General features: G+C 55.8%; 1 protein-coding gene across 1 annotated transcript; it reads right to left on the reverse strand.

Annotated features, from left to right (window-relative positions):
* Positions 1 to 268: 268 nt before the first annotated feature.
* Sema7a (semaphorin 7A (JohnMiltonHagen blood group)) lies at positions 269 to 22,611 on the reverse strand. Its single transcript, XM_063243571.1, has 14 exons — positions 22,399 to 22,611; positions 9,704 to 9,855; positions 9,204 to 9,245; positions 8,770 to 8,865; positions 8,523 to 8,607; positions 8,287 to 8,397; positions 7,602 to 7,741; positions 6,189 to 6,373; positions 5,272 to 5,380; positions 4,985 to 5,183; positions 2,620 to 2,747; positions 2,275 to 2,429; positions 2,025 to 2,086; positions 269 to 1,802 (listed from the first exon to the last, which is right to left on the reverse strand). The coding sequence occupies exons 1-14, from the start codon at positions 22,565 to 22,567 to the stop codon at positions 1,444 to 1,446; spliced, it is 1,992 nt and encodes a 663-aa protein (XP_063099641.1). The 5' UTR covers positions 22,568 to 22,611; the 3' UTR covers positions 269 to 1,443.
* Positions 22,612 to 24,966: the final 2,355 nt, after the last annotated feature.

Genomic DNA, 24,966 nt, shown 5'->3' on the forward strand with positions numbered 1-24,966 from the left:
TATCTCCCTCCTCCATCCCAGAGTGATTCCCTAGTCCTGACCTCCATCTACTGAACAGGGCCTAACCACCACCTCCTCCCACCTGCCCTCTAGGCTTGGGCAGACAACACACTGCTGACAGTGTCGCTTCGGATGCCCATCCTTTCATTAGTTGAGATGCTCAGAGCCACCACGAGTTGTACCAAGGAAAAGAGGTCTGCTGAGTGATAAATTTGAACCTCTCACCCTTGCAATGAGGATGGCTTTGCAGGCAAGGAACAGGCACAGATAAATAAATAGCTTGTTTATTAGTAGTATGTTACATTATTAAAGTGCATTGAGTAGAGAGGCAGGGGCGGAAGCTGGAAGGCCACCGGCCCCAGGCCCTGCCCCAGACATGCTGGAAGAGGGCCCAGCTCTTTGCTGAAATCCATGGACGGGGGCAGGACCCCCACAGGAAGTTTCACAGTTTAGCCTAAGTTAGGACTTGTCCTGAGCTGAAGGTAGGAGGCTAGGAGCATGGAAGCACAGCCCCTGGGGAAGGGGGCTGAGGGGAAGGGAGGAGTCCCCCTGCCCCCCGACCCCCAACGCCAAGGGCAGAGTCCTAGAACCTCCTCCTAAGGGCCCGGCTCTTCCCTCTGAATGAACTTGGTGAACCTAGGGCTGTTTTTTCCTTCATATTCCCCCATCTCAAGATCCTTGCCCACCCCCTCCCATCAGTACCCCCATCCTGGGGGTTCTTGCCCCCAGACTGGGCTCCCTGGGCAGAGCCAGCTCATGCCACTGTCTGCAAACCCATGCCTGTCCTTCCCTGCCCTCGCATCCCACCCCAGGGAGCTGTAGACGGGGGGTCAGCCCCATCCCCACCCTTCCTGGTCCCTCCCTCTCCCCCCCCAGCATGTAGTTTTGGTATTTTCATACAGATGCAGTCGGAAGTAGCTATACATGAAATAAGCCTAACATAGAGCTTTTCCCGTCCTCCCGTCCGGAAAGCAAACATCCTTCGATAAACATGCAAGGCGGCTGTCCGGGAGACCCCCGACAGTGGTGAGGGAGTGCAGAGCAGGGCCAGCCAGGGCACCAAGCCCTCTGGCTGTGGGGAGGGCAGGCAGGAAGGAGGCTGTGTGTACAGAGTCCAGGAGGACCCAGCCTCAGCCCCAAGGTTCAGGTTCAGGGCCTTAGCTCCCTTTCCAGGACCCATGGGGTCTGAGGCAGTGGACATCACTGCATTGAGTCCAGCATGAGGAGTTTTTGGAAAACATTCTCCAGAAGATGGAGTCTTGTTCATGGATGCCCCAGCTTCACCATCAGTACCTCCCACCCACCTGGGACCTAGCAGCCGCCCGCGGCTGGACATCTCCGGGCCTTTTGTCCCCCATTGGGTTATTTGGTCCCCTGGAAGGTACACTGGGCACGGAGCTCCAGGGGCCAGCTGGCTCTGTGTTCTGGGCTTCTCTGGTGCCCCTAGTGGACCAGCAGGCCCAGCGCAAGTGTGAGCAGGACCCCCAGCCAGGAGGTGGCCAGGACGCAGGCTCCGCCCAGCAAGTGCTCGGCCAGTGCTCGGTCCTCAGGCAGCAACTCCCAGTGCTGGGTCTCTCGGAGGTAGGAGCCCTCTTGGGCCTCACAGCGGTAGTGGCCATACTGGCGGGCCGTGAGGTTCTCGATGAACAGGATGCAGTTGGGACTCTGGTGCCCAGGCTCACAACTCTGCTCCACATTTTCCTCATGGCGCCAAGAATAGGTGGCATGACGTGACTCTATGGGGCAGCTCAGGTAGTATCGAGAGTTCCGAGCCAGGGAAACCTTCTGCAGTGGGGCCTCATCTGGTGGAGTAGGAGTAGCCATGAGGAAAGACCAGGGTTACCCCACACTGAGCCCCCAAATGAACACAGGGACCCTCCCACCACACCATGGGGCTCCCTGGGCAGAACACAGTCTGGTTCCTTGTGCCTGTGGCCCAAGGCGAGGCCAGGCCTCCCAGAGATGGGATGATCATGGTGTGGCTTTACCCGCCCATGGCCTGCAGGCAGGGCCGGATCAGGTACCTGGTTTAGGATTGGGACACTCTTTATGTGGCTCATCTGGATTAATGGATTGCAGCACTGACCTGGGGTGGGAAGGAGGAGAGAGGCTCAGGCTGCAGCCTGAGCCCTGCCCGTCCTCACCCTGCCCCAGTATCAGCAGAGATGCGGGTCTGGCCAGAGCAGCCCGTCGAGATACCTCCTGCAGCCGTCCACCCCCCCCCCAACTCCTATGCCTGTCCTTCCCCAGGGACAGGGATCCTGGCCAAGGTACCGTGGGCTACTGTAGATGGACACACAACGGTCCTGGTCCCAGCCGCAGTAGGGGTCTCGGGACATGAGGCAGCCATGGCATCCCCCACCATAGACGTCACACAGGTCCAGGGGCACCTGGCTCACTTCCCACTGTGAGGTCACATAAAGTTTCCACTGGAAAGAGGAAGACTTGGGTCAGACTGGGGCCTGTATACTGGCTTCTCACTCCCCCAGCCATGACATCCCTTAGCCTTGCAGGCCCTGGGACCCAGAGGCTCTTGTAGGGGTATGCAAATTGCATGCAAAGTAGCCCTGCCCTTAGTGGCCTGTTGGGAAGCCCCGTGGGACAGGTGGGAGGGCTCACCCGCTCAGCATCCAGAGAGATGCCCTGGATGGCAGCGGCACGGTGGAAGGGCTGGATCTCCATGATGTTGAAGGCGATGCTGTGCTCTTGTTCCCCTGACTCCACCACCTTGTGGATGGTGCCCCTATCTGTGGGCAGTCGGCAGTGGGCAGAGGGTCAGTAGGCGGCAGCCTCCTCCAGGTGGGGCCACTCAGGAAAGATGCAGGGTGGGGATGGGTAAGTGGTTGGGACTCAGGCCAGGGTCACAGGACTGCACAAAGTAGGGTGAGTATGACAGTATGTATAGGGAGGACTGCAGCCCGAGGGCAGGTCCAGCAAGGCCCCACGGCTCGCCAGATAGGGCCCTTGTGTGCCTGAGGCTGCACGCACAGCCCCAGGCACCATCCTCCCCACTTTGCAGATAAGGGAGGCTCAGCCAAACCAGGCAGCTGCTCAAGGTCACGTAGCTGGGGAAGAACCCAGACCAAGATGGAGCCAGGCCCTGTCAGAACCTCTTTGGCTTCTTTCACAACCACCCTACCTCCTAGATTCTTCTACAATATATATTTTCTTTAACTAATTTTTTATTTTAGAATAATTTTAGACGTCTAGAAAAGTTGCAAATATAGTACAAAGAGTTCCTGTCTTGCCTTCCCCAGCTTCCCCTAATGTGACCGCCTTACATAACCACAGTACTTTTGTCACAACTGAGCAATTGACATTGGTACGTTACTATTCACTAAGCTACAGACTTCATTGAGATTTCAGGGGTTTTTCCACTCATGTCCTTCCTTTGTTCCAGGATCCAATCCAGGACTCCATGTCGCAGTTGGTCTTCAGAGATATTTTAATTTTTATAAAATCTTAGATCTGAAAAGAATCTTAGATTCCATAAAGGAGCTTCCAAGGTCACAAAAGCAGGTTGCCTGCTAGGTCAACACTCTCTCTGCTGGCCCCTCTTAGAGACCAATGGGCATCCTGACCCCTGGTCCTCTTAATCCCACCTCACCTGCTGTCCCAGTTTTAAGAAAGCTTCCTTCCCTCTTTCCCTCCCTCCCCATTTCCCAGGGCATCACCTGCCCCAAAAAAGCAGTCAGATGATTGCCTGCCTGGGATGGTTCCTCTATGGGTCTGTGACTCCCACCTGCAGACTCGGAGATGTGGCCCAGGGCTCCTTGAACTTGACAAGCCCCAGCTCAGTTGCCTGCATGTGCACCTGCCACATGCACACACACATACAAGTGTGTGCCCTGCACCTCCTTCAAAACAACCTCTCAGGAACAGAGCCACAAACTTTTCTGTTACAAGAGCCGCTATCCTATCCTGCATCGTGTGACCTCTTCTCCTCTGCTCCCCTGCCAGCCACAACAGCTAGGCCAGCCCTTGCTGGGGCAAAGCAAGGACAGGGGCCTGACAGTGCAGCCACAACAGATGGAGGGTTAAAAGGTGCAGTTTCAGGACCCAGAGGCCAGGCACTCCACTGTGGGAAATTCTCCCAGAAGCTCCCAAAAGCCAAATAATGGCCCTGGGGTCCCAGCTTTCTATCCAGTCACTATAGCCGAGCAACCCCAAGCTGAAGCAGTGGCAGGAAGTGACAATGGCCCTTTTCAGCCCCCAGCCCCCAGTGACCTCCAAGCCCACTCCCAGGATGCCCATTGGCCACAGCCTGGATCTGGAAGCTGCCACAAAATCAGCTTACGCAGTTCGTCCATGCCACTGACTTTCCAGAATGCCTGGCATCTCCTAGACACTGCACCACTGCCCTCTCTTCCCAGCAGCAAAGGCAGTCCTGATCCTCTGGGAACATGTCCTACCAACACCTCAAATGTCTCCTCTCACCTGCACCATCCCAAAGTCAGGCAGAGGGTGCGTGGGTCTCCGCTGCCTGGCAGAGGCTCCAGGAGGCCCACGGCTGAGCCCTTCTTCCTGGCTCTCCATATCCCTTCCCACTCCTTCTCCCTGAGTCAGCCAAAGCTGCACCTGGCTTTGCTCTGACTCCCCACATTTCCGCCTCCGGTCCCTATGCATGTTCTCCCCTCCTGGGCTGCCTTCCTCTCTCTTCCGCTCTCACCACCTCCAGGAAGCACTCCCTAACTATCTATCTGATCTTCCACATCCATGCACACTAGTCCTGATGGCTCTCGCCACTCACTTCTTCTGCATACCGAGATGCGAGCAAATGTTACCAGTGTTACTCTTTTTTTTTTTTTTTTTTTTCTTTTTCCTTTTTATCAGTAGTGGGGATCGAACTCACGACTGCCTGCTTGCAAGGCAGGCACTTATGCCGCTGAGCTAAATCCCCAGCCCCATCAGTGTTACTCTTTACGCTCTTGTATCTGTTTTTACAGAGCAAGCTGGGCTGGGGGGTCCCTGGCTAGCCCCTCACCTGTGGTTAGGTAAAGCACATGGAAAGTCTCCTCCTGTCTGGCTTGCATGCGGTGAACGACCACTTTCTGGTAGTGGTACTTAGAATGGAACAATGGCGTCTTCAGAGGTCCCATGGGCTCCACCCTCTGGGCCACCTCAGGGTGACTGTCGGCCACCTGGAAGGTCTCCGTGGGTATGGGCTTCTGGTTTGGGAGGCACTGGTGAGGAGAGCAGGCCCGATCAGTGGGCAGCTGGAGATGCAGGTGTGGAGGGCTAGGGCCTGGGCACTGCAGTGCTGCCACTCACCTTGCCAGGTCGAGGGTTGGGAAGGGCTGCGTGGTAGCCCTTGAGGGAGGAGGTACGGAAGACCCTATCAATGTCACCAAGAGAATACACACAGACAGCAGAGTAGTTCCTGTGGGGACAGAGATCACCTCCTAACTCCAGGGCCCATGTCACACAGGGTACTACCACCATCCTGGCCCATGAGCTCAGAGAGCCAGGACTATCCTTGCAGCCAAGCCCAGGGCCTGGCACAGCATGCTTGAACACCACTGAGGAAGGAGGGGTAGAAGAAAGGAGGAAAAGAGGAGAGAGGGAGGGAGGCAAGTTCAACCTTACTGCTCTCTGCTACAGTCTAAAACCATAGCTGTGTTGTTATACCAGAGCACTACAGAGTTAAGAGGAGTCCCAAAATGAGCTTGGCGGTTCTCCAGCCCCTCTGGACACAGGCTGTGAGGTGCCAGGGCCAGAGGAGGCCAGACCATTGTCCCCTTCCTACACAGGAGCCACAGTGCAAGGTCCTGGCTTTCCCACTTCACTGCCAGCCCCCCAGAACCCCTCCCCCATTTTTGAGTACTTCTGTCTGCCATGTTTTCAATCAATAAGGATGATTATGAAGTGTAAATTATCGGGCGCAGGCAGTGCTGAGCAGGTGTGATGGCACCCCGCACCCAGCAATCTCTGAAGAGGCCCGGCAGTCTGTCCTAGGGCCCGTAACAGGTCCAAACACACATGTGATGAGTATGCACACAGCATGTGCCCATCTAACCACACAGGCAGGCTCAGAAACACAGCAGAACATATGCTGCATGGACGGCCCCCACCCTGCACCCGGCAATACCCGTGTCCCGGGCCTGCCATCCCTCACCATGCCACATCAGCCCTGCCCTCAGCAGAGCCCAGGACCAGTGCCAGTGCCAGCCCCAGGACGGGTCACTCACCAGGGGTTGGAGAAAACGCCATAAACCCTAGTGTCCCTCCAGTCGCCACTGGGGTCAGGAAGCAGGAAGACGTCCTGTAGCCGGTTGAAGTTCTTGTTGGTGGCGGCATCGCTACACACCAGCATGGCTTTCAGGAAGGTGTTCCACTTGGAGACCGACAGGGAGCTCTCACCACCCTGATCCCCCTAGAAGGGAGAGACAGAGGAGGTCCCTGAGCACTTGCCTGGGCCATCCCAAGTCTGAGGCCTCTCCCAGGAACACGGTCTCCAGGCTGCTGAGGAGGAGAGCAGCTGCCAGGGAGGCCAGGAACCACCAGGGAACGATGGCACTGGGCCACACGCAGGCTGGTTTCCAGGTCAGGTTGCCTGGCAGGCCTGGGGCACAGGACCCACAGTGGTACTGCAGCTTTGATGCAGATACTGACACACACCTGCCACTCACATGTATGCACACTCACATGTAACACAGTATACTCATATAAGCAGAACATGCCTGCATAAACACACTGATACACACTTGCATACTCACATAGCACAGCATAGTCGCACAAGCAAAACAACTATGTAAACACACAAGTCAGCTAGGCATAGTGGTGCATGTCTGGATTCCCAGCATTCGGGAAGCTGAAGCAGGAGGATCACTGCATGTTCGAAACCAGCCTGGGATACAAAGTAAGTTCAAGACCAGCCTGAACTGCTTAGTGAGAGCCTGTCTCAAAAACAAAACAATACAAAACACACGAGTGCACACTCACATGGCACAGTATGTTCATACAAACCACATCCATACAAACAGGTGTTACACACTTGCACACACATGGCAGTTTGAACTTATGTAACACAAACGAACTTAGGTAAATAGACCTGCATATTCACATGGCACACACAGTGTACCCATACAAGTGGAACACACATCCACACAGCAAGCATGTGCATACAAGCAAAACAGACCTGTGTAAACATGCTGTTACACACCTGCACACTCATGCAGTGTATTCATACAAGCAGAACACACTTATCTAAGCACATGGTTACACACTTGTACTCAGAGCTGGCACAAGATATTCAGACAAGAAAGATACACTCGTGTAAACACACTGTTATCTACATGGCACAACCTATTCATATAAGTGGAACACACTAGTGCAAACACATTGCACACTTGCATACCTACACACAGCACCTTCACACAAGTGGGACATATATTGTGTAAATGTGGTTATACACACATGCACTTACATTCACACACAATCTCAACATCTTTACCCACACCATGCATGCATGGACGCTGTGCACACACACCCATTCCCATGGTCCTAGATACAGACTCACTCACACCTGTACACACACTCATTCATCCTCACACACTCAGCGACATGTGCACAGATGCACACTCACCCACACAGCCACTCACCCTGCACAGCTGGGCAACACGGGACACATTGAGAGGAGACTCAGGATTCTTGTCAGGATTGTCCTCCCGGAAGAAGTAGTAGATCTTGTCATCATAGGCCTGGTCTTGGTGCACGATGGTGGCCTTGATGAACTGTGGGTCTGTAGGGACACAGGGGTATGAGGCTGGGGAGCATGTGTGCAGCAACCCCCCTACTCTGGGCAAAACAGGCCTGGCACAAACTTGGAGTTGAGGCCCTGCACACCCAAGGGGCCAGGGACTCAGCAATCACACCCCACACCAGTTGGCCCTCCTCCCACAAAGATGTCATGGGCCCAAGAGCAATGACTTCATGCCTGGAGACTGGGGGAAGGTCCATAGGGAGCCCCATGTCACTTCTGCCTAATTGGAAGAGCCTTAATGAGGAGGGGGGTGGGCTGCCTGCAGGAGCAGGGGCTCCAACCTCTCCGTGTCCAGGCCTCCTCTGCATCTGTCCCCAGCATGTGCCAGGCCTACCTGCCTCTGTATGCAGGTTCCTCTGTTCTCATACCTGTACTCCTCATGCTAGCTGCTCAGGCCTGCATAGAACTCCCAAGTTCCTGGGTGGTCCCAGGGTGGCCTTCCCAGGAAATAACAGGACCCTACCCAGCCTCACCCTGGGTGTCCACACCCCTGTCCACCCACAGCCAGGCCAGAGCCAACTCACTCTGCATGACAGTATCACTGGTGTACAGCTCACTCTCGCCTTGGATGCGGCGGAACCGGGGGATCTTCCCATTGTATTCCTGCTTCCGGATGGTGGAGTATACCTCATCCCCTGGGGACATGGGGGCAGAGGGTTATATGTGAGGGCAGACACCCCCTGGGTGTTCCTCCCAGCCAGCCACTGGCTAGGGAGCCCACCAACTCATCCCTGGAGTCCCTGCTGGAGAGCTGCCCTACCTTCAAACAGAACCAAGGAGTTCTCATCCGGGCTGAAGGGGGCATAGCCTCTCATCTCACCAAGTGGCACCACAGTGTTATTCACCTGAGGGAGCCCAAGGGGGTCAGATGGGCACACAGTTCCATAGCCACTGTCCCCAGGACTGTATATCACCAGGGATCCTGCCAGCCCAAAGGGGAGGCCAGCCTCAAACTCCCCACCCAAGAGAGGGGAGCTGACCAGGCATGTGGGCAAGGCCTTTCTCACCAGGTTCCAGCAGCTAGGCCGCCGGGCATTGGTGCCACATGCCAGCAGCCCCTCACTCCGTCTCTCCAGGAGCGTGATGTAGTTCTCGCAGTCATGCTAGTTTGTCAAAAAGGGAAGGAGACAGGCTGGGACACTCAGTCTTGAGCTGCACCCAGAGGATGCAGCTGCCTGCATTCCCTCAGACAGAAGCCACCAAAGCTGTGCAAGGTGGTGGAGACTTGTAATCCCAGCATCTGGGAGGCTGAGGCAGGAGGATCACTGTGAATTCAAGGCTGGCCTCAGCTACATAGAGTCTGTCTCAAAAAAAAACAAACAAAAACAAAGGCCAGCAGGAAGGACCCTACCGGGGTGCCAACAGTAGCAACATTTACACCCTAGATTTTCAGGGTCACCTCCCATTCCCCACCCCTTCTGCACTCGCTCCTCAAACTTACCTGCTTATCCACACAAGATCCCTTCGTGGAACTGATGCTCACCTAGGGGAGGGGAAAAGCATTAATCCACTACGTGTGGGCAAGGTCCCCCTACATGCGGTCCATGCAGCCTCAGGACATGCCTGGCGTGCAGCCACCATTATTCTCATTCTCCAGAAGAGCAACAGGGTTCCAAGAAGGCAAACAAATTTCCTGAGATCACACAGGCTGCTCAGTCTTAGGAAACAGCCATGGGTTTTGGAGCCCAACTTCCAGCCAGGCTTCCCTTCGGAGCTTCCCACCCAGCCAGGTGTGTGTATTTCCAGTTTTCTCCACGTCACCCTGACTCTGTGCTCTAGTTCTTTTAAAGAGCTTCCCCCAGGAACCATTAGTGGGGATATGGAGGCAGAGAGTCCACTTTGGGAAGAGATACTGGTCCCTTCCTATTCCCTGAAGCTGTTCACCATGGCCAGAGTAGGGAGAGGAGAGGTGGGAAGGGAAGGACACAGGGGCCAGCTTACCGTGTGCACAGATGCGTTCTTGCCCTCGGGGAAGACAAAGTGGTAGACCTTGCCTCGTCCACCCACCCAGACGGAGGGGCTCCCAGGCTCATGGAAAAGCACTGTGTGTGGCTCGGCCTGGCCAAAGTCCAGCCGGTCCTGCCCTGTGCGGCCTGAGGGGGAGGCAATGAGTGGAAAGTTGAGACTCCGGGCACACCAGCACCTGCTGCTAATTAGTGCCCAGAGCTCAAGGCACTGGGAGACCTCAGAGACAAGGTGGGGAGACTCAGAGCCAATGAGCTCCTGGTGCAATCAGCAACCAGCAGTGCTCACCCAGAGCCATGGCCCCTCCCCAGGAGCCTCTCCCTCCCTGACAATAGGGGAGGGGACTTAAGGGAAGGGGAGGGCTTGGGAACCTCTTAAGAGGACACATCTGTCCCTCAAGCTCTACAGGAGGACCAGTGCCCATCTGCTCTACCCTGAAAGCGGCTCTCATGACCCAAGACAGCAAAAGCAGCCAGAGCCACCTGGACCCTTCAGCAAGTAGAGGGGCTTCTAACACTCCCTTAGCATCCAGATGCTCAGGAACCACTTCCCTGAGCCCCAAACCCTCTTTCAGGAAGTCCCTTAATGGGCACTAGTCATTCTCCCATTTCACAGCTGGGAAGACAGAGGTCAAGGGAGCAGCCCAAGGGCACAGGGGAGCAAGCAGATAGCTAGGCCTATGCTCAGGTCCCTAGAGCCAGACTCTTGCTGGCTTCACCCGCTTTGATGCCAGCCCTCTTGGGGATGAGGATCAGCTCGCTCTCCTCTGGAAATTTTGGGACTTCCACAGCCTGGGCCTTACAGCAGAAAAGCTGATGGGGACAATTTTGCCCAAAAAAGATACCGCAGCCACTGCCTCCAGGGAGAAGTTGTCTGTCTCTGGTGACATTGTTAAACTTGTCCTGGACTAAATCTTGGGTGGGGAGGACTAAATTACAAGGATGGGACAGCCTGTGGCCGTGCCCCCAGGAATCAGTCATAGCCGCCATCCTCCCACCTCTCACCTCACCCAGGAACGTAGTCTGACCACTGTTTTCTCAGCTGCAGGAAGCTCTGGGACAATAAGCTTGGCAGCAACACCCAAGCAGGATGCGCTGCAGCCCAAACAGAAAAAAATCAACCACTTCTCAAGTCTGTCCCCGATGCCTCTGGCTGCCATGTGCACCTTTCCTACTGATCCTACATGTGACAAGGGAAGGGGACTGCTAGACCACTCCACGACCGCCATCTCCATTCCCTCCCCTTAACAGGCATCCCAGTGACGGCAAGCCGAGCCCAGAGGTGGACATGAGCTCACTCTGCACCTCTGCTTTGGCCTGGCTCAGTGTATAAAGGAGGAAATGAAGGACACTTGGGTCTAGCCTAGCACAAGGTCACACTACCAGACAGGGTAAATCGGCTCATCCAGCCTTAGTTCTCAGGAGCGTGAGAGGGGAGATGTCAAGATGGGCAGCCACAAAGAAGTGCCCAGAGATCCTTGTCCTCAAGTCCTCCTCCCCTCCCACCAGCCCCAAGCTGCTGGCACAGTGCAGGTGCAGAATGCTGGCAGGTCTCTGCTGCTTTCCTGATCCAGCCACCTCGCAGGTGGGGTATAACAGGAGTGCTGGGGTCAGCGGCCTGCAGATACATGATCCTCTGAGTCAGCTGAGTCAAGCTCCCAGGGCTCTCCTCTCACCCACAGCACAGCCAGACATCCATACAACTCCTCCTTCCGCCACGGCCAGCCTAGTGGCCAAGAGAAGATATACAGCTCCATCTGGAGATGCTATATTTGGAGTTGCTGGGCTAGGGCCTGAGACGCCAGGGAGAAAAGCCTCGGCCCTCAGGCCATGTAAGCCCCTTCCACCTGCACCAAACCCACAACCCCAGCCCGGGGGCAGACCAGGCAAGGCCAGCCCACTGTTCTATCCACTGGGAAAGGAGGCAACTCAGAGGCTACCTGGAGAGAGCCCAGAAGTGGGACTTTCAGGTCTGTTAATGGGAGGAGAACAGTAGCATCTGAGGAGTCAGGCCAGATGCTGGAAAGCAAGGTCTGATAAGGAGACCTGGCCCTACCCAGGAATCTGGTCTGAGGCCTAAGACAGCTATGCCACAGAAAGCTCACGCCACTCCCTAAGTAAAGTAGAGAGCCCCAGGCAGCCCATAAGCATCTGCTGAAGACAGGATGGGGAGGACATTCCCAAGCTGAACCCCCAAAACCCCCGCTGCCTGGCTGGCTACAATGGGCCACAGACCGGAGCCCAAGATCATCACCTCCCATGACCCCCAGGTCTCTGGCTCTCCCAACTCGGTGCCTGGAGATCCATATGAGTGGGGGGTGGCACCAACTCAGACCCAGGACAAGATCTTGGCCCATTCTCTACCCTAGCTCCAGCCCGGCTCCTACACTGCCTGAGGCCCTCAAAGGGCCTGATTGTGCCCGGGAAGTGTCAGAGCGGCAGCAACACGATGAATACATGAAAGGGAGCTTTGTTCAGGTCAGCAGGCTCTGGGGCTGGGGGCAGAGGGGCAGGAGGGCTGCCTGGAAGTGAAGGGAGCAGCCCCAAGCCATCATGGTCAGGACCCGTGGCCCCATGGGATCAATGCAGGGGCAGGGGAAGAGGTGGCCTTCAAGGATCTACCCAGGCAGGGGCTGCACGTGGCTGGGGACCATCCCACAAAGACTCAGGCCAAGGCAGCTTTCTCTTCACTGCCTCACGACCTTAGAGGGGTGGGGAAGAAGACAAAGCTGGGATGGGACAAACTGCAGGCAGGTGAAACAGCCCGGGCAAAGGTGGAAAAGTGGGTGTATGGCAAGTTCTGAGGACACAGGCCACACACTGTAGCCCAGCAGAATCTTGGAGAGGAGGAGGGGAGGTGCTGCCTGCCCAAGGACACAGTGACCTGCTGCCCACTATCTACCCCCTGCTTGCTCCCTACAAGCAGGGCCTGCAGTGGGAAAGCCTCCCCCAGCCAGCACCCCCACCTCCCGGCTCCCCCTGCATGTCTAAAAGGAGCACCGTCTGGCACCGTGTCTCCCCCCTCACTCCCCGGCCTGACGCATTAGTGGCTGACTAAGTGGTAGCTAAAAGCTCCCGGAATAACCAGGGGTTCAGGAGGGGAGGGGGCTAGCTAGGGACACACAGAGACGACACGGCTGGGCCAGGCACAAGAAAACCCATCCTCACCCCGTTTGATTCCAAGCCAATCCCACCTTTGCTAGAGACACACAGGACAGGGGGGCAGGGGGTGGGGGCTGCACACCTAGACTCCACAGGACCCTGGATCCCCACAAGACCTGGCCAGCCCAGCTGTTCCAGATATGGGGGTCAAAAGGACACCCTGGCTGTGGACATAGCTCCTCAGCTGGGATGCCTGCTGGATTCTGGTCCAGACAAACAGAATCAGGCCCTAGTTCTCTTCTGTCACTGCCCTGGAGCCAGCTGGTGGTGGCCCACGTGGACCTCTGCAGGGTGGGTTTTCCAAAAGCAGGCCCACCTGGTAGAGTCCACCCTCTGCTTATTCACCCTGGGTGCTACTGCAATCTGGTACCTGCCATCCCTAGTCTCCCTGCTTGTGAAAGAGGGCAGTGTGAGGAGGGTAGATGAGGGCTTCTGTCCCCAAGCAAGGACTGGTCCCTGAGGTCTGATCTGGCGGGACAACCTTCCAGCCTGACCCACTGAACTCATGAGCCTTGACTGCCAACTTCAGTGAGCCTTTGAAAATGGAAGAATGGCAGGAATGTGAGCCTCTCAACAGGAAACGCCTGCTCTAGGCTGCCAAGCCAACAGGGCCAAGCCTCATGCCAAAGACCTAGCCCCATGGAGCAGGAGCCTCTTCCATAGCTGTGCCTCATCTGGAGTAACCAGCCCATCCTCCTCACGCTTGGCAGAGAGCGTGAAGGGACATGATAGAGGGAATGGTCACCCAGCTGTGGACGATCACAGGCCAGGGAAGCTGTGTCACTGGCCCAAGGGCACCTAGCAAGGATGGCCCAGGGTTTCTGGTGCTCATCACACTGCATCTCTCCAGGACCTCAGCCTGGACTCCTTAAACCTCTGATTGGCCTCTCTGCTTCCCTGTGTCATCTCTCCCTTTTTTGCTAAGTGCCAAGGCACAACCTGACAACAGAGGGGAATCACCCGCCCACCCACCTTCTAAGTAAGCCCTGATCCCCCAGGGTGTCGTCTTCCCCCCCCCCCAAGCACTCAACTCAAACCCAGAGGCATGATTAATGATGGTGCTGCATTGGGGTGAAAAGAAACTTCCGCTGGCAGTAGGCGATAGAAGCAAAGGGTTTCATCAGCTCTGCCTCTCCTGATATGGCCCGGATAGAAGGCCTGAGAAGCCACCTCCAGGGTGGCACTGCCTGGTATGAAGGATAGGGCATGGTCATTATCAGCATCCTGGCAGGGCCAGGTTCCAATAACTGCCTGGTAAGGTCAGGGCCCTGAGGTGGTGCTCTGCCCATGAAGGAATGAGAGGTCCACCTGTTTATCATCATGGGACAGCAGGCTGCGTGCTGGGTGGAGTGGGAGCAAGGTCGGTCATGAGTGGGAGGGAGAGCAGGGCATAAGGGGTTCCGAGAAGCCCCCAGCTCCCTTTGGCAGCTGGACAACAGGCTGGCTGTGATGCACACTGAGAGGCTGGGTTTTATGATCCACTATGATTCTTAGAACAAATCATAAAACACTCAAGGGTGAATTCATGATCCTTTCTAAGAAAGTGCGTTTGTACGTGCTGGGGAAGTCTGAGCTTTCTGGAAGTAAGGGCAGTAAAAACTGACATCCTCATCCACCACCTGAATGAGCCCCTAAATTCTGGGTCTGCACCCTCATTTTACAGAGAGGAAGATGAAGGTTCTTCCAAGCCACAGCTTGGAAGACAGCTCTGATGACTTAGCGGGGCAGCCACCTTTGGAAGGTTCTTCCAAAGGCCTAGTGGACTCTGCACACCCTCACTGTGCTCAAAGGACCCAAAAACCTGGCTGGTGGGAGGATCAGCAGGGGCAAAATCTTGGGGAGCAGGGGAAGTAAGTTTTGAGGGAGCTGAATTGGGTTCCAGGGCCTGGATGGGGAGGGGAGGTTGGAACAGAGCCCAGCTGGAATGAGGAGGCTCTGAGCTCAAGCCCAGGAAGCAGGAAGCCCAGGGCCAGCAGCATGTCCTGTCTGACTTCCACCCGTTCTCCAGCCCAGCAGGTTCCAAAAGCCCCAAAGCAAGCCCAAGGTCACCTGATGTCCTCTTCAAAGCACAGAACGAGCAGAAATACAGAGGTCGGGAAGAGGTCAGAGGATGGCTACACCGCCCCATGCAAAGAGAGGGAGCCAGGTGGGAGACTGCTGTGAAGCAGAAGGTTCCTAGGCCTGGCCTTAGACAGGCCAGCAGGGGGACTGCATGAGGGCAGCTGGCCAGCACTGCCCACTCGGGAGAGCTGGCAGGGGCCAGGCTATCAGGCCACATTCCACAGATGCCAAAGGAGGAAGAAGATGAGGAGGACTACGGGCTACCTCAACCCTTACAAAACATTTTCTTGGTGTCAGGCACTATTGCCAGTGATTTTGGATATCCACTGGACTCCTATGTGGTACGGTCTCTTATCACCCCCAATGACAGAGGACAGTAACACAGGCGATAAGTGGAACAAAAAGTGACACAAAAGCAGTTCAGCTCTTAGAATGATATACTCCAGGGTAGGCATGTGGGAGTTCCAGGCCAGTCCCTCCCATACAAAGGAGAAGGCTCACTTGACCAAAAAAGTCCTGATTTCCACCCGTGACACCCTAAGGCATGTGTATAAGCAAGTTTGGTTGTGTAGGCCCACAGGCAGCAGGAATCTAGGGGTACAGCTTGGGGTCATGGCCTGGAGTGCTGGCCAGTATGACTAATTAGAAAGCTAAGTATCCCACATCTGTCTCCACTGGAAAACACTGTTTTCTGGAACTGACCACAGGGATAAGCAAGGCTCTGTCTTACTGCACATCCCCTGGGCTCCCACTCAGCATCCCCAGCCAAAACATTCACCTCCACCCCTACCTCCTCAGCTCAAGAACCCACTATGGCTCCCAACTGCACATCCCAGTAAGGCCCAACTGCACAGACAGGGTGATCAAGACCACCTCAGCCCTCTGTACCCGTCATGGCTCGTGCCTGTTTTTTAGCTTCCCTTGTTCCTTCTCTCCCGCACATGGGTCTCCCCACCCTTAAAGGCGCAGCCTAGATCCTCTATTCCAGGAAGTACTCTGGGATGTGTCAGTCCTCATTACCCCATCCCGTCCAGCCCTGTGCCATCCGCCATCTGGCACACACAGACTCCTCTTGGACCCCACTGTCTGACGAGATTTCACCAGAGCTGTGGAGTCCCGAAGGGTCTCTAGTGCAAAGCTGGGAAAGCAGGGACAGCTCTGATGACTTAGCGGGGCAGCATGACCTCCACTCCAACCATCTTCTTTCCTCCCCCAGCAAGCCTCCCCGACTGTGCCAGCTCACATCCACACCTTGCCTGCCTTCCCCTCTGACACAGTCCTGCACTATTCCTATGGGTTAATCTTGACCTCCCAGGGGATTCAGTTCCATCACAGCAGAGGCACCTGGGGGCTCCTCAAGGGTAAACCAGGGCTTCTCCCACTGTTCCCTAGAGAAGCTGAATGCACACGTATTCACGGGGATAAGGGGGTCCCCCCAGAGATGCTGGCCCAAGGCCCAAGGCTCTGATTAGAAACAGGGTGTATGAGGCACAGCAGGATCAGCCTAATCCCGAGCTGCCGTGATGGTTAAACCCAGATTAGCCAAAGCCGTGATACAGATCGACCTGACCTGGGGACATGGGTCCAGCCATCCCAAGGAGAGGTGTTCTAAAGAGAAAATGTCCCTCACAGACAGCTAGGACAGGCCAAGAGCTGGTGCCAGCAGCAGGCTGTCATCATCTCCTGGCCTCAGTTTTGCCATCTGGGGACTGTAGCAGTGGGCTGAGCTGATCTCTGACATTTCTCTCCTGACATCCTAAGTTCCATACGTCAGACTGTGTGGTCTGAGGTCACCCACAAAGCTTCCTCAGTAACTGAGACAGAGCCCAGGGGACTCTGGGACAGAGGAGGATGAGAGCCAGATGTAGGCAGATGACACAGCCCTGAGGTAGGGAAGGCCAGTGGAATGAAGGTGGCCAAGGCATCATTGGGTTGCCCTGGGATGCCCTGAGGATGACCCTGGTAAATGCCGAGTATTGACACAAAAGGACAGAAGAGGTGCTTTATTCGAGGAGGGACACAAGGCCAAGGTCTGGTGGAAAAAGGGATTGGGAAGCCACCCGTCTCACAGGCTAGATCCTCTGTTTCTGCACTATTTGTTTTCTTGGGGCCAGGTCAGCTGGTCACATACGTGGCTAAGATTAGCCCTCCCAGCAGAGCCAGGGCAGGGCAGGGACTATCTCTTCCCCAAAGCCTGGAAACGAGCAGGCTTCTGGGACAGCCAGACCTGGCTAAAAAAGGAAACCAAAATAAGCAGAACCCTTTCAGCTGAGGGCTGTGAGCAAAGGTTAGGGAAGTGTAGTCAGTCTCTTGTGACACAACGGCACTGGGTGAAAGAGAGCCCCAGCTACCAACTCCAGGACTACCCACTCCCAGTACTGTCCCATGCTGCCTGTGGACCCTGTCTCCTGGGCTGAACCCACATCCTGCCTGGCATGGCCCTCATCAGAGAGATGCGCTGAGCTTCCCCAGTGTCTCCCAAGTGCTTAGGGGCCCACCTTCAGGCAGCGATCTGATCCCCTCAAAAGGGAACCAAGGATCCTAGAAGCGGAAGCTGGTCAGAGGAAGGGCATCCACTGCACACTATAGCAGACAGCGTGCAGGAATGAGGTGGGCTCCTCCCCAAATGCAGAGTCTCTGCAGAAGAAAAGTATGAGGAGTTGGGGCTCAGGACAGGCCTCCTCATCTGAGAACTCCAGGGGAACGCCCTTGTCTCCCTGGGCTCAGCCTCAACTTCCTACAGGGGGCTGTGGAGGTCCTAGCATTGCCAGCACTGGAGAGACCGTCCCTGCTTGCCACGTCCTACTCCAGGTAGATAGCATCCTCCCCACTGCTGGGCTCAGATGTCCTCCTGGCCCCAGGTGCCACCTCCCTCTGGAGACTCACATGGCTTGTCTCCTTCCTACATTCTCGTTGCATGTTTTGGGACCTGACATCCTGTCAAACAGGGTGCTTCCCCCTGTCTCTTCCCTCTCCCAGCCAACTCCTACTCCTGCCACCTGGCTGCCACTTCATCCAGGAAGCTCTCTGACTAGCAGACTGGAAAGGGGACCCGCTTGATCCCTTCAGGTCCTTACAAGACCACCACACCTGTAAGTTTAGCTCATCTCCCTCCATAGGGTCCCCACTCATCTGGTTTCTTACTACTGAGTCCCCAGGTTCAGGCCCAGAACCAGCACAATGTTGACCCCAGAAAATATTGGCAGAAACTCTTGGGAGGCTGAGGCAGGAAGATCACTGTGCATTTGAGGCCAGCCTAAACCACACAGTGAAATGTTATTTTTTAAAAAAAATTTTTTTTTTGTCTTTTTTCCTTTTTATCGATACCGGGGATCGAACTCAAGACTGCCTGCTTGCAAGGCAGGCGCTTATGCCGCTGAGCTAAATCCCCAGCCCCCCAAAAAATTTTTTTAAAAACAAAAAAAGAAAGTATTGGCAGACTGACTATGTCCACCAGCCAACAAGACACTTCCTCCAACTGATTTTCAGCCTTGACCTATGAAGTAAGAATACAAGCTGGGTGTGGTGGTGGTGCCTGTCTATGATCCCAGCACTCTGGAAACTGAGGCAGGAGGACTGCTTTGAGTTCAAGACCAGCTGAGGCCACATAGCTAGATCCTGTCTCAAAACAAAACAAAAGAGAACAAGTAAAACACAAAACTCAAGGTTTTCCCCTGAACTTCCAGGTTTCGATTACTCAAATCTGCTGCTAATATCTGAATGACATCAGTCCAGTCCTTCCCAATTCAGAGAAGCAGAAATCCTGAGGTACCTTGACTCAGAAACAAGCAAGCCCCTAAACCCAACCTCTTTGGGTATTTGGGGAAACTGAGGCTCAGGTAAGGCAAAGAAATTAAGCCAGAGCTGAAACCAAATCACCCATGGGGTCATCTGGGCAGGGTCCAGGGACCATTTCAACACCACTGCACTCACAATCTTTACTGCCCAGGATAAAACAATCACAGAGTTTGACAGAAAGTTCCAGTGACATCATCACACACCAATTCCATCTTAGGAAATTCCTCCTTTCTTTTGGGACTGCCCCTCCCCACATAGTTCAGCTGGGGAAGTTCACCTTCAAGGTGATGAATACATCTAAGTCCCAGAGAGGGTAAGGATTTCCACTGGAAATCCTGATGCTTGGGGGGCCCCAGCTGTGACCTCATCCCCTGGAGGAGGTGACAACAGCCCTGGGGAACAGCCCTATAATGGCTCTCCAGCTATGTCAACAATAACATCCTGTTGTTTAATTGGACCAAAGAGAACCTGCTGGACAGGTAGAAACTGGAGCCCAGACTAACTATGCTCACCTCTGACCTTTTGGGTCAGGACCACCCTGGGTTTTTGCATCTCCCCCAACCTCTGAGGGAGCAGTACACAGCTCAAGAAATCATGCCAACCTCCTGTCAACCTCTGCCCTCAGCTGCAATCCACTCCCTGCCACTCCTGATGCCCCTGCTGGAGGGGAGAGCTCAGGGCCACACATGCACATCCATGATGGACCCCTGTGTCAGCAGCACTGCCTGGGGAACAACCTCCAGAGCCTGTCCTGCTCAGGCAAGTGCTCAAGTCAATGCCAGGTCCACAGCCCAAGGACACCCAGCAGGTCTAGGCGGCACCTCCCTCCCCTAGCCCAGGCTGCTCTGCACCAGATCTTCATCAGACTGCAAAGGCAGCAACATCTCCAACTGTAGGATGGAACCCACCTAGAACTCTCCCCCACCCCAACACACACACCCACTCTAATTCTTCCCTAAGGCTTGGGGTTCAAGCAGCAGAAAAAAAAATCCATAACCATTCCAGTCCCTGTATCTGTCCTCCCTCAAAACTAAAATTTCATTATGCCTTTTGTAGAAATAGCTCTGCAACCAGATGTGGTGGTGCACACCTTCAGAGGCTGAGACAGGAAGACTGCTGAAAATTTAAGCAATCTGGGCTACATTATAAGTTCAAAACCAACCTGGAAGGCCGGGGATTTAGCTCACTGGCACAAGCACCTGCTGGGCAAGTTCGAGGTCCTGAGTTCGATCCCTGGTACCAAAAAAAAGCCAACCTGGACAACATGGCAAGACAAGACACTGTTTCATCAAACCAAAAAATAAAAGGCAAACAAAGAACAGGTGGGCTCTGGAACAATCACCATCCCCAACCTAATCATTCTTGGAGACCACCAAATCCATCCACTGACTGGTAGGGCTCCAAATTTACAGCAAGTATAGAAAGGTCCCCTCTTGCTCTACTCCTAGAGCTGCCCTACCCAAACCCAGTCCTGTCCAACTACCATGTGTCACCCCACAGGAGACAGGAGGCAGCTGTCAGCCTGGGCACACTGCCACCAGCTGGTGGTCCTGGGGAGCAGGTGAATGGCGAGGCCTGTCTGGCCAGTAGGGCACCTGGCACTGGTAAAGGAGACTACAGACTGTCCTTGGATAAGATTAGTGAGTGAAGTCTGGCATAATGGCACGTGCAAAATACGCAGAATAGTGAGGCAGAAGGATTACAAGTTCAAAGCCAGCCTGGGTAACTAGTAAGTGACTGTCTCAAAATAAAATAAAAAAGGGCTGGCGCAGCAGCTCAGGGGTAGAGTGCTTGCCTAGCATTCTCGAGGCCCTGCATTCGATCGATCGTCAGTACAAGAAAAAATAAAAATAAAAAAGACTGGCCAGTGGCAGGTGAACCCCAGCCTAAAAGGGGTCAACAGTTCTTTACCAAGCAGAGACCATGACTGTGTGTCAGCACAGTGAACTTGGGCTGGGAAAGGCAGGCACAGAGTGGATAGGGAGCTTGGAAAAGTGGGCAGGAGGGCTGAAAGCAGCTTTGAATAGCTTCAGGGTGGGGACTAAGTGATTTGGATGAAGATACGTGTGTTTGTTCATTAAGTACGTGGGGTGTCGGGCGTGGTGGCTCACGTCTGTAATCCCGGGAGGCTGAAGCAGGAGGATCATTGTGAGTTTGAGACCAACCTGAGCTATAAAGTGAGCTCAAGGCCAGCCTGAACTGCATAGAGACCCTGCCTCAAAAAAAAAGAAAAAAAAAGTGCATTGAGGGGGTCAAGAGAAGACTAGGGATTAGGCAAAGAACCAAAAAGACATGCCCCTTTGCTCCTTCAGGGTCCCAGAGGAAGCCTGGGCCACAGCTGGCATGACTGGGAGTGTGCTGGTGCCCATCATGAGCAGACACCTCCATTCCACCTGGAACTCCCAGCCAGGCAGCAAAACGGGGGAGACCACAGCACCATCTAAGGCTAGAGTAGCATTTAAATCCTGACCCTCTCCGCACCCCTGCTAAGGCTGGTCCAGGGCAGATTGGAGCCCCAACCTGCATAGTGAGCGCATCCTGCTCAGTGACCTTGGGCGAGTCACATTCCTTCACTGCTGCTGCAGCAGTCCTGGCCACTATCTCCTCTGTGGGTTTTTTCCTCCTCTGCTAAGAATACCTGCCCCAGATAAAGCTTAGCCTCCGAAGAGCGCCTGGGGCGCTGTACAAATCGCCAGAGGCATCAAAGGGACAGGACGGCCAGACCGGACAAGAACCCTAGCCCCCGCTGTGAGTCTCTGGCCCCCACCAGAGAGGGTCTGCGGAGACACCAAATTTGGGGACTGAGCCCAGTCGCTTGGGGGCGGGGAACGGCAATTGTGTGCTAATGCAGGGGAGGGAAACTCGGTCCCTAGAGGCGGAGAACCTCAAACCCCTGCCTAGCCAGTCTCTGTCCCATTGTACCTGAGGTCAAAACTGTGGTGCCCCTGGGGAAGACGCTGTCGCCCAGGTTCTCCTGTGCACTAAGGTCTAAAGGCTGCACCCCCACCCTGGACCCGCCGCCTGGGGTCCCGACGGCCTGGCCCCACCCAAGGAGCACTGCCCCCTCACTAGCGCGATTACCGCTGACAACTGCCACGTGCAGGCGAGGGGGAAGCGGCCGGTCCCGGCACTGCAGAGACACGGACTAGGCGCCCCGCGACCCCTCCCGCTCTCGCCCCGGCTCGCCGCAGGGCGCCCACCCCCATGTGGGGCCCGCGCTTCGGGCCGGGGCGGGGGCAGGTGCGGGCGGCGGGGTCTTTGTTCCCGCAGCCCGAGCGCAGCGGCGGCGGCGGCGGGTCTGCACCCCCTTTGCCGACCCAACCCGAGCCCCGCAGCATGCGAAGCCCGCAGCCCGGGAGGAGGAGACCCCGGACCTAGACTGGGAGGGTCCTGCGCGTAAAACCCCAGCGCCGAGCAAAGGGCGGCCGGGCGTGAGGGGCCCGCACCGGCCAGCGCTGCGGCTCCGCACACTTAGAGCGACTTGGCCGGCGCGGCCCCGCGCCCGCACCTGCAGGAGAGCGGGCTCCTCACGGAGCGCGCGCCCTGGCCCGCCCGGGGCCGGCACCGCAGCGCCGCGCACTCCGCTCCGCGCCGCGCACTCGCCCGCCCTACGCGGCGCCCACCCGCGCCCCCGGCCCCGGCGCCGCCTACCTCTCCAGATGGCGGAGATGCGGGGTCCGCTCTTTGGATGGCCCTGGGCGGCGGTGGCCGCCGCGCACAGCTGCAGCACAAGCCGCAGCAGGAGCCCGCACCCGGCCGGCGGGCTGGAGACGCGGGAGCGCGGTGCGCTGGGGGCTGCACGTCCGGGAGGAGGCGTCATCCCGCAGCCCGAAGCGACAGCGGCAGCAGTCGAGACTGAGCCAGCGCCCGGCCGCAGGCTGAGCCGAGCGCCGGGGGCGGAGCCGACGCCTGACCCCGCCCCGCCCCGCCCCCGTCCCCCGTCCCCGGTCCCTGGTCCCTGGTCCCTGGTCCCTGGCCCCTAGTCTGTCGTCCGCAGTCCGTCGCCCCCAGTCCCTCGCTGCCCTCTAGGTTTGGCTGGGTGTCCGAAGCGCGAAAGGTGGGGGTGGCCGGCGGAGAGGACCCTTTGCCGCTCGCTCTCGAGCAACTCCACGGAGGGAACCTGGCTGCGAACAAGCGCCCTCGGTCCCCAGCAGCCCGAGCCTCGGTTCCACTCCCCGACCCCATAAAGACAGGGCCTGGAAGTCAGGCGGACTTTTCGGGCATAGAGAGGCTCTAACACAGGGCGACCTCGCTGTGGCCCGGGAGTCCTGGTTTTTGGGGGTCGAGTTTGCCTGGGGGACACAGCTCCCTCCGGAGACTACCCGTTGAGCAAGGTGCTTTCCCTGCGTGCTGGGGCTGGAAAACCAGTAACGATGTGCGGGGAGCACGCAGCGCCCCATTACTGCTCTGCTTGTGAGAACACTGGGAATTTTTCATCTTGGCCTGGCTCCCTCCCCTCCCTCTCCTTTCTCCTCTCTTCCCCAGCCAGCAGCCTTCTGGGCTGCCTCCTCCCAGCCAGCTGGTGTGCGCTCAGAAAATCCAAACTCATTTCCATGTGAGCAAAGGGGGATATAATTAGGAAGTCCCCTTCCTCAAGTAGAAAAGAGGGAGCATTCTGTGTCCCCAAAACCCCGTTCAGGGGCAGCAGGATCAGAGCCCCATGTCCAGCGGTAGCTAGGACCTCACCACCAGACAACCAGATGACCCCAGATGACTCCCTGGAAGCCAGGCTGTCTCTGCTGTCACCTGAGCATCCCAGGCAGTGCTGCCCTGAGCTTACCTTCTCAGGGCCATCTGGTTGCCCTTTGTAAAAAAGGTCAGAAAGGGCTGGGACTGCCACTTCTGCTATGCCTGATGGAGGCATACACAGGTGACCTACCCAGGGCGTAAAGCTCTTACCCAGCGCCTCCTGGTTATCTGGCCAAGGTGTAGTGCATGCAGAGGAGACAGAGAGGAATAGTAGCAGAGATGAATGCAAGTTCGACCTTCAGAACTCACAGACCCGGACGTGATTGCTGCACTGCTGACACCAGTAGATGCTGGGCAGGATGCCCTGGCCCCAGCCCTCCACTCTACTCTGTGGCCAGGAAAGTTTGCTACTGCAATTTAGTTTACTTTTTGCAGTCCCCTACTTCTTCCCTGACAGCCCCAGGTTAAGCAGGAAGCTAAGAAGGTGGGCCTAAGAGGCCTGCAGAGATAGTGCAGGGCATGTTCCCAGTTTCATGATCTCCTGAGCCACACTGCTCCAGAGAGAGGGCTGCAGACAGCCTAAGAGCTCTTCCTCCGGTGCCACCCAAACCCATGACCCTGAAGGCAGCCACATGGCCTCAGAGACAGCTACTCATTTTGCAGTTTGGGGCCTCACCTGCTGGACAGGTACAGCTCGGTGTATTCCCTTAAGCACATTAAGAAATTATCATCCATCCTTTATAAGAATGCAAACAGGTTCAAAATAAAAACATTATCCATGTGCACAGCAACTGGCAAAATGCAACCCACTTCCACCTTCATCACTGCTGCCTGGCCCATGTTCTCTCCTTCCCGGAAGGAGAAACCAGAACTCCATTTCAGAAAAGAAACTGAAGCACAAGAGGGATGCAGGAAGGACAGAGGGACAGGGACTTGCCCATGGTCAGTTGCTAAACAACGGAACCCTGATGGGAGCCTGGGTTTTCTGAGTTCAATGATGATCGCTAACGTTGCATTTACTATGTGCTATGTGAATTTCATAGCCTTATTTTAACTAAATCTTCACAATCATAAGGGACTGCTATTCCTCACCTTCTTTCACAAATGAGGAAATTGGAGCATAGATAGTGGATAAAAGGTGCCCAGGATCACCTGCCTGCGATAGGTAGGATTGGGATGAAAGCTCAAGTGGTCTCCCTGGACCCCCACCATTAACTTCCCTCAGGGAAAGTACCTTCAAACTGCTACCCTGGCTGCAGCTGGAGTCTGAGTCCCAGTGATCCTTACAATGACCCAAAGGGGTCCAGGTCACTAGAAGATTGAGAGAAGGGCAGACCTGGACTGGGCTCAGCCTCTCAAACAACAGGGGTGAAGATGGAAATGAGGGTAGATGCCAAAGCACATTTTTCCAGGCTGGGAGTTGGGATGAGAGGAGATAGTACTGAAGACCATCTTCTCCCCAGGCCAGCCAGCCAGATGGCAGCCAGGTAAGGTGAGAACAGGGCACATGATTTGAGGCAGCAACTCTAC

The sequence above is a fragment of the Cavia porcellus genome, unplaced genomic scaffold (genome assembly GCF_034190915.1).
Source record: "Cavia porcellus strain 051 isolate PalLab524CR breed Dunkin Hartley unplaced genomic scaffold, mCavPor4.1 scaffold_38, whole genome shotgun sequence".
In the NCBI taxonomy this organism is placed as follows: domain Eukaryota; kingdom Metazoa; phylum Chordata; class Mammalia; order Rodentia; family Caviidae; genus Cavia; species Cavia porcellus.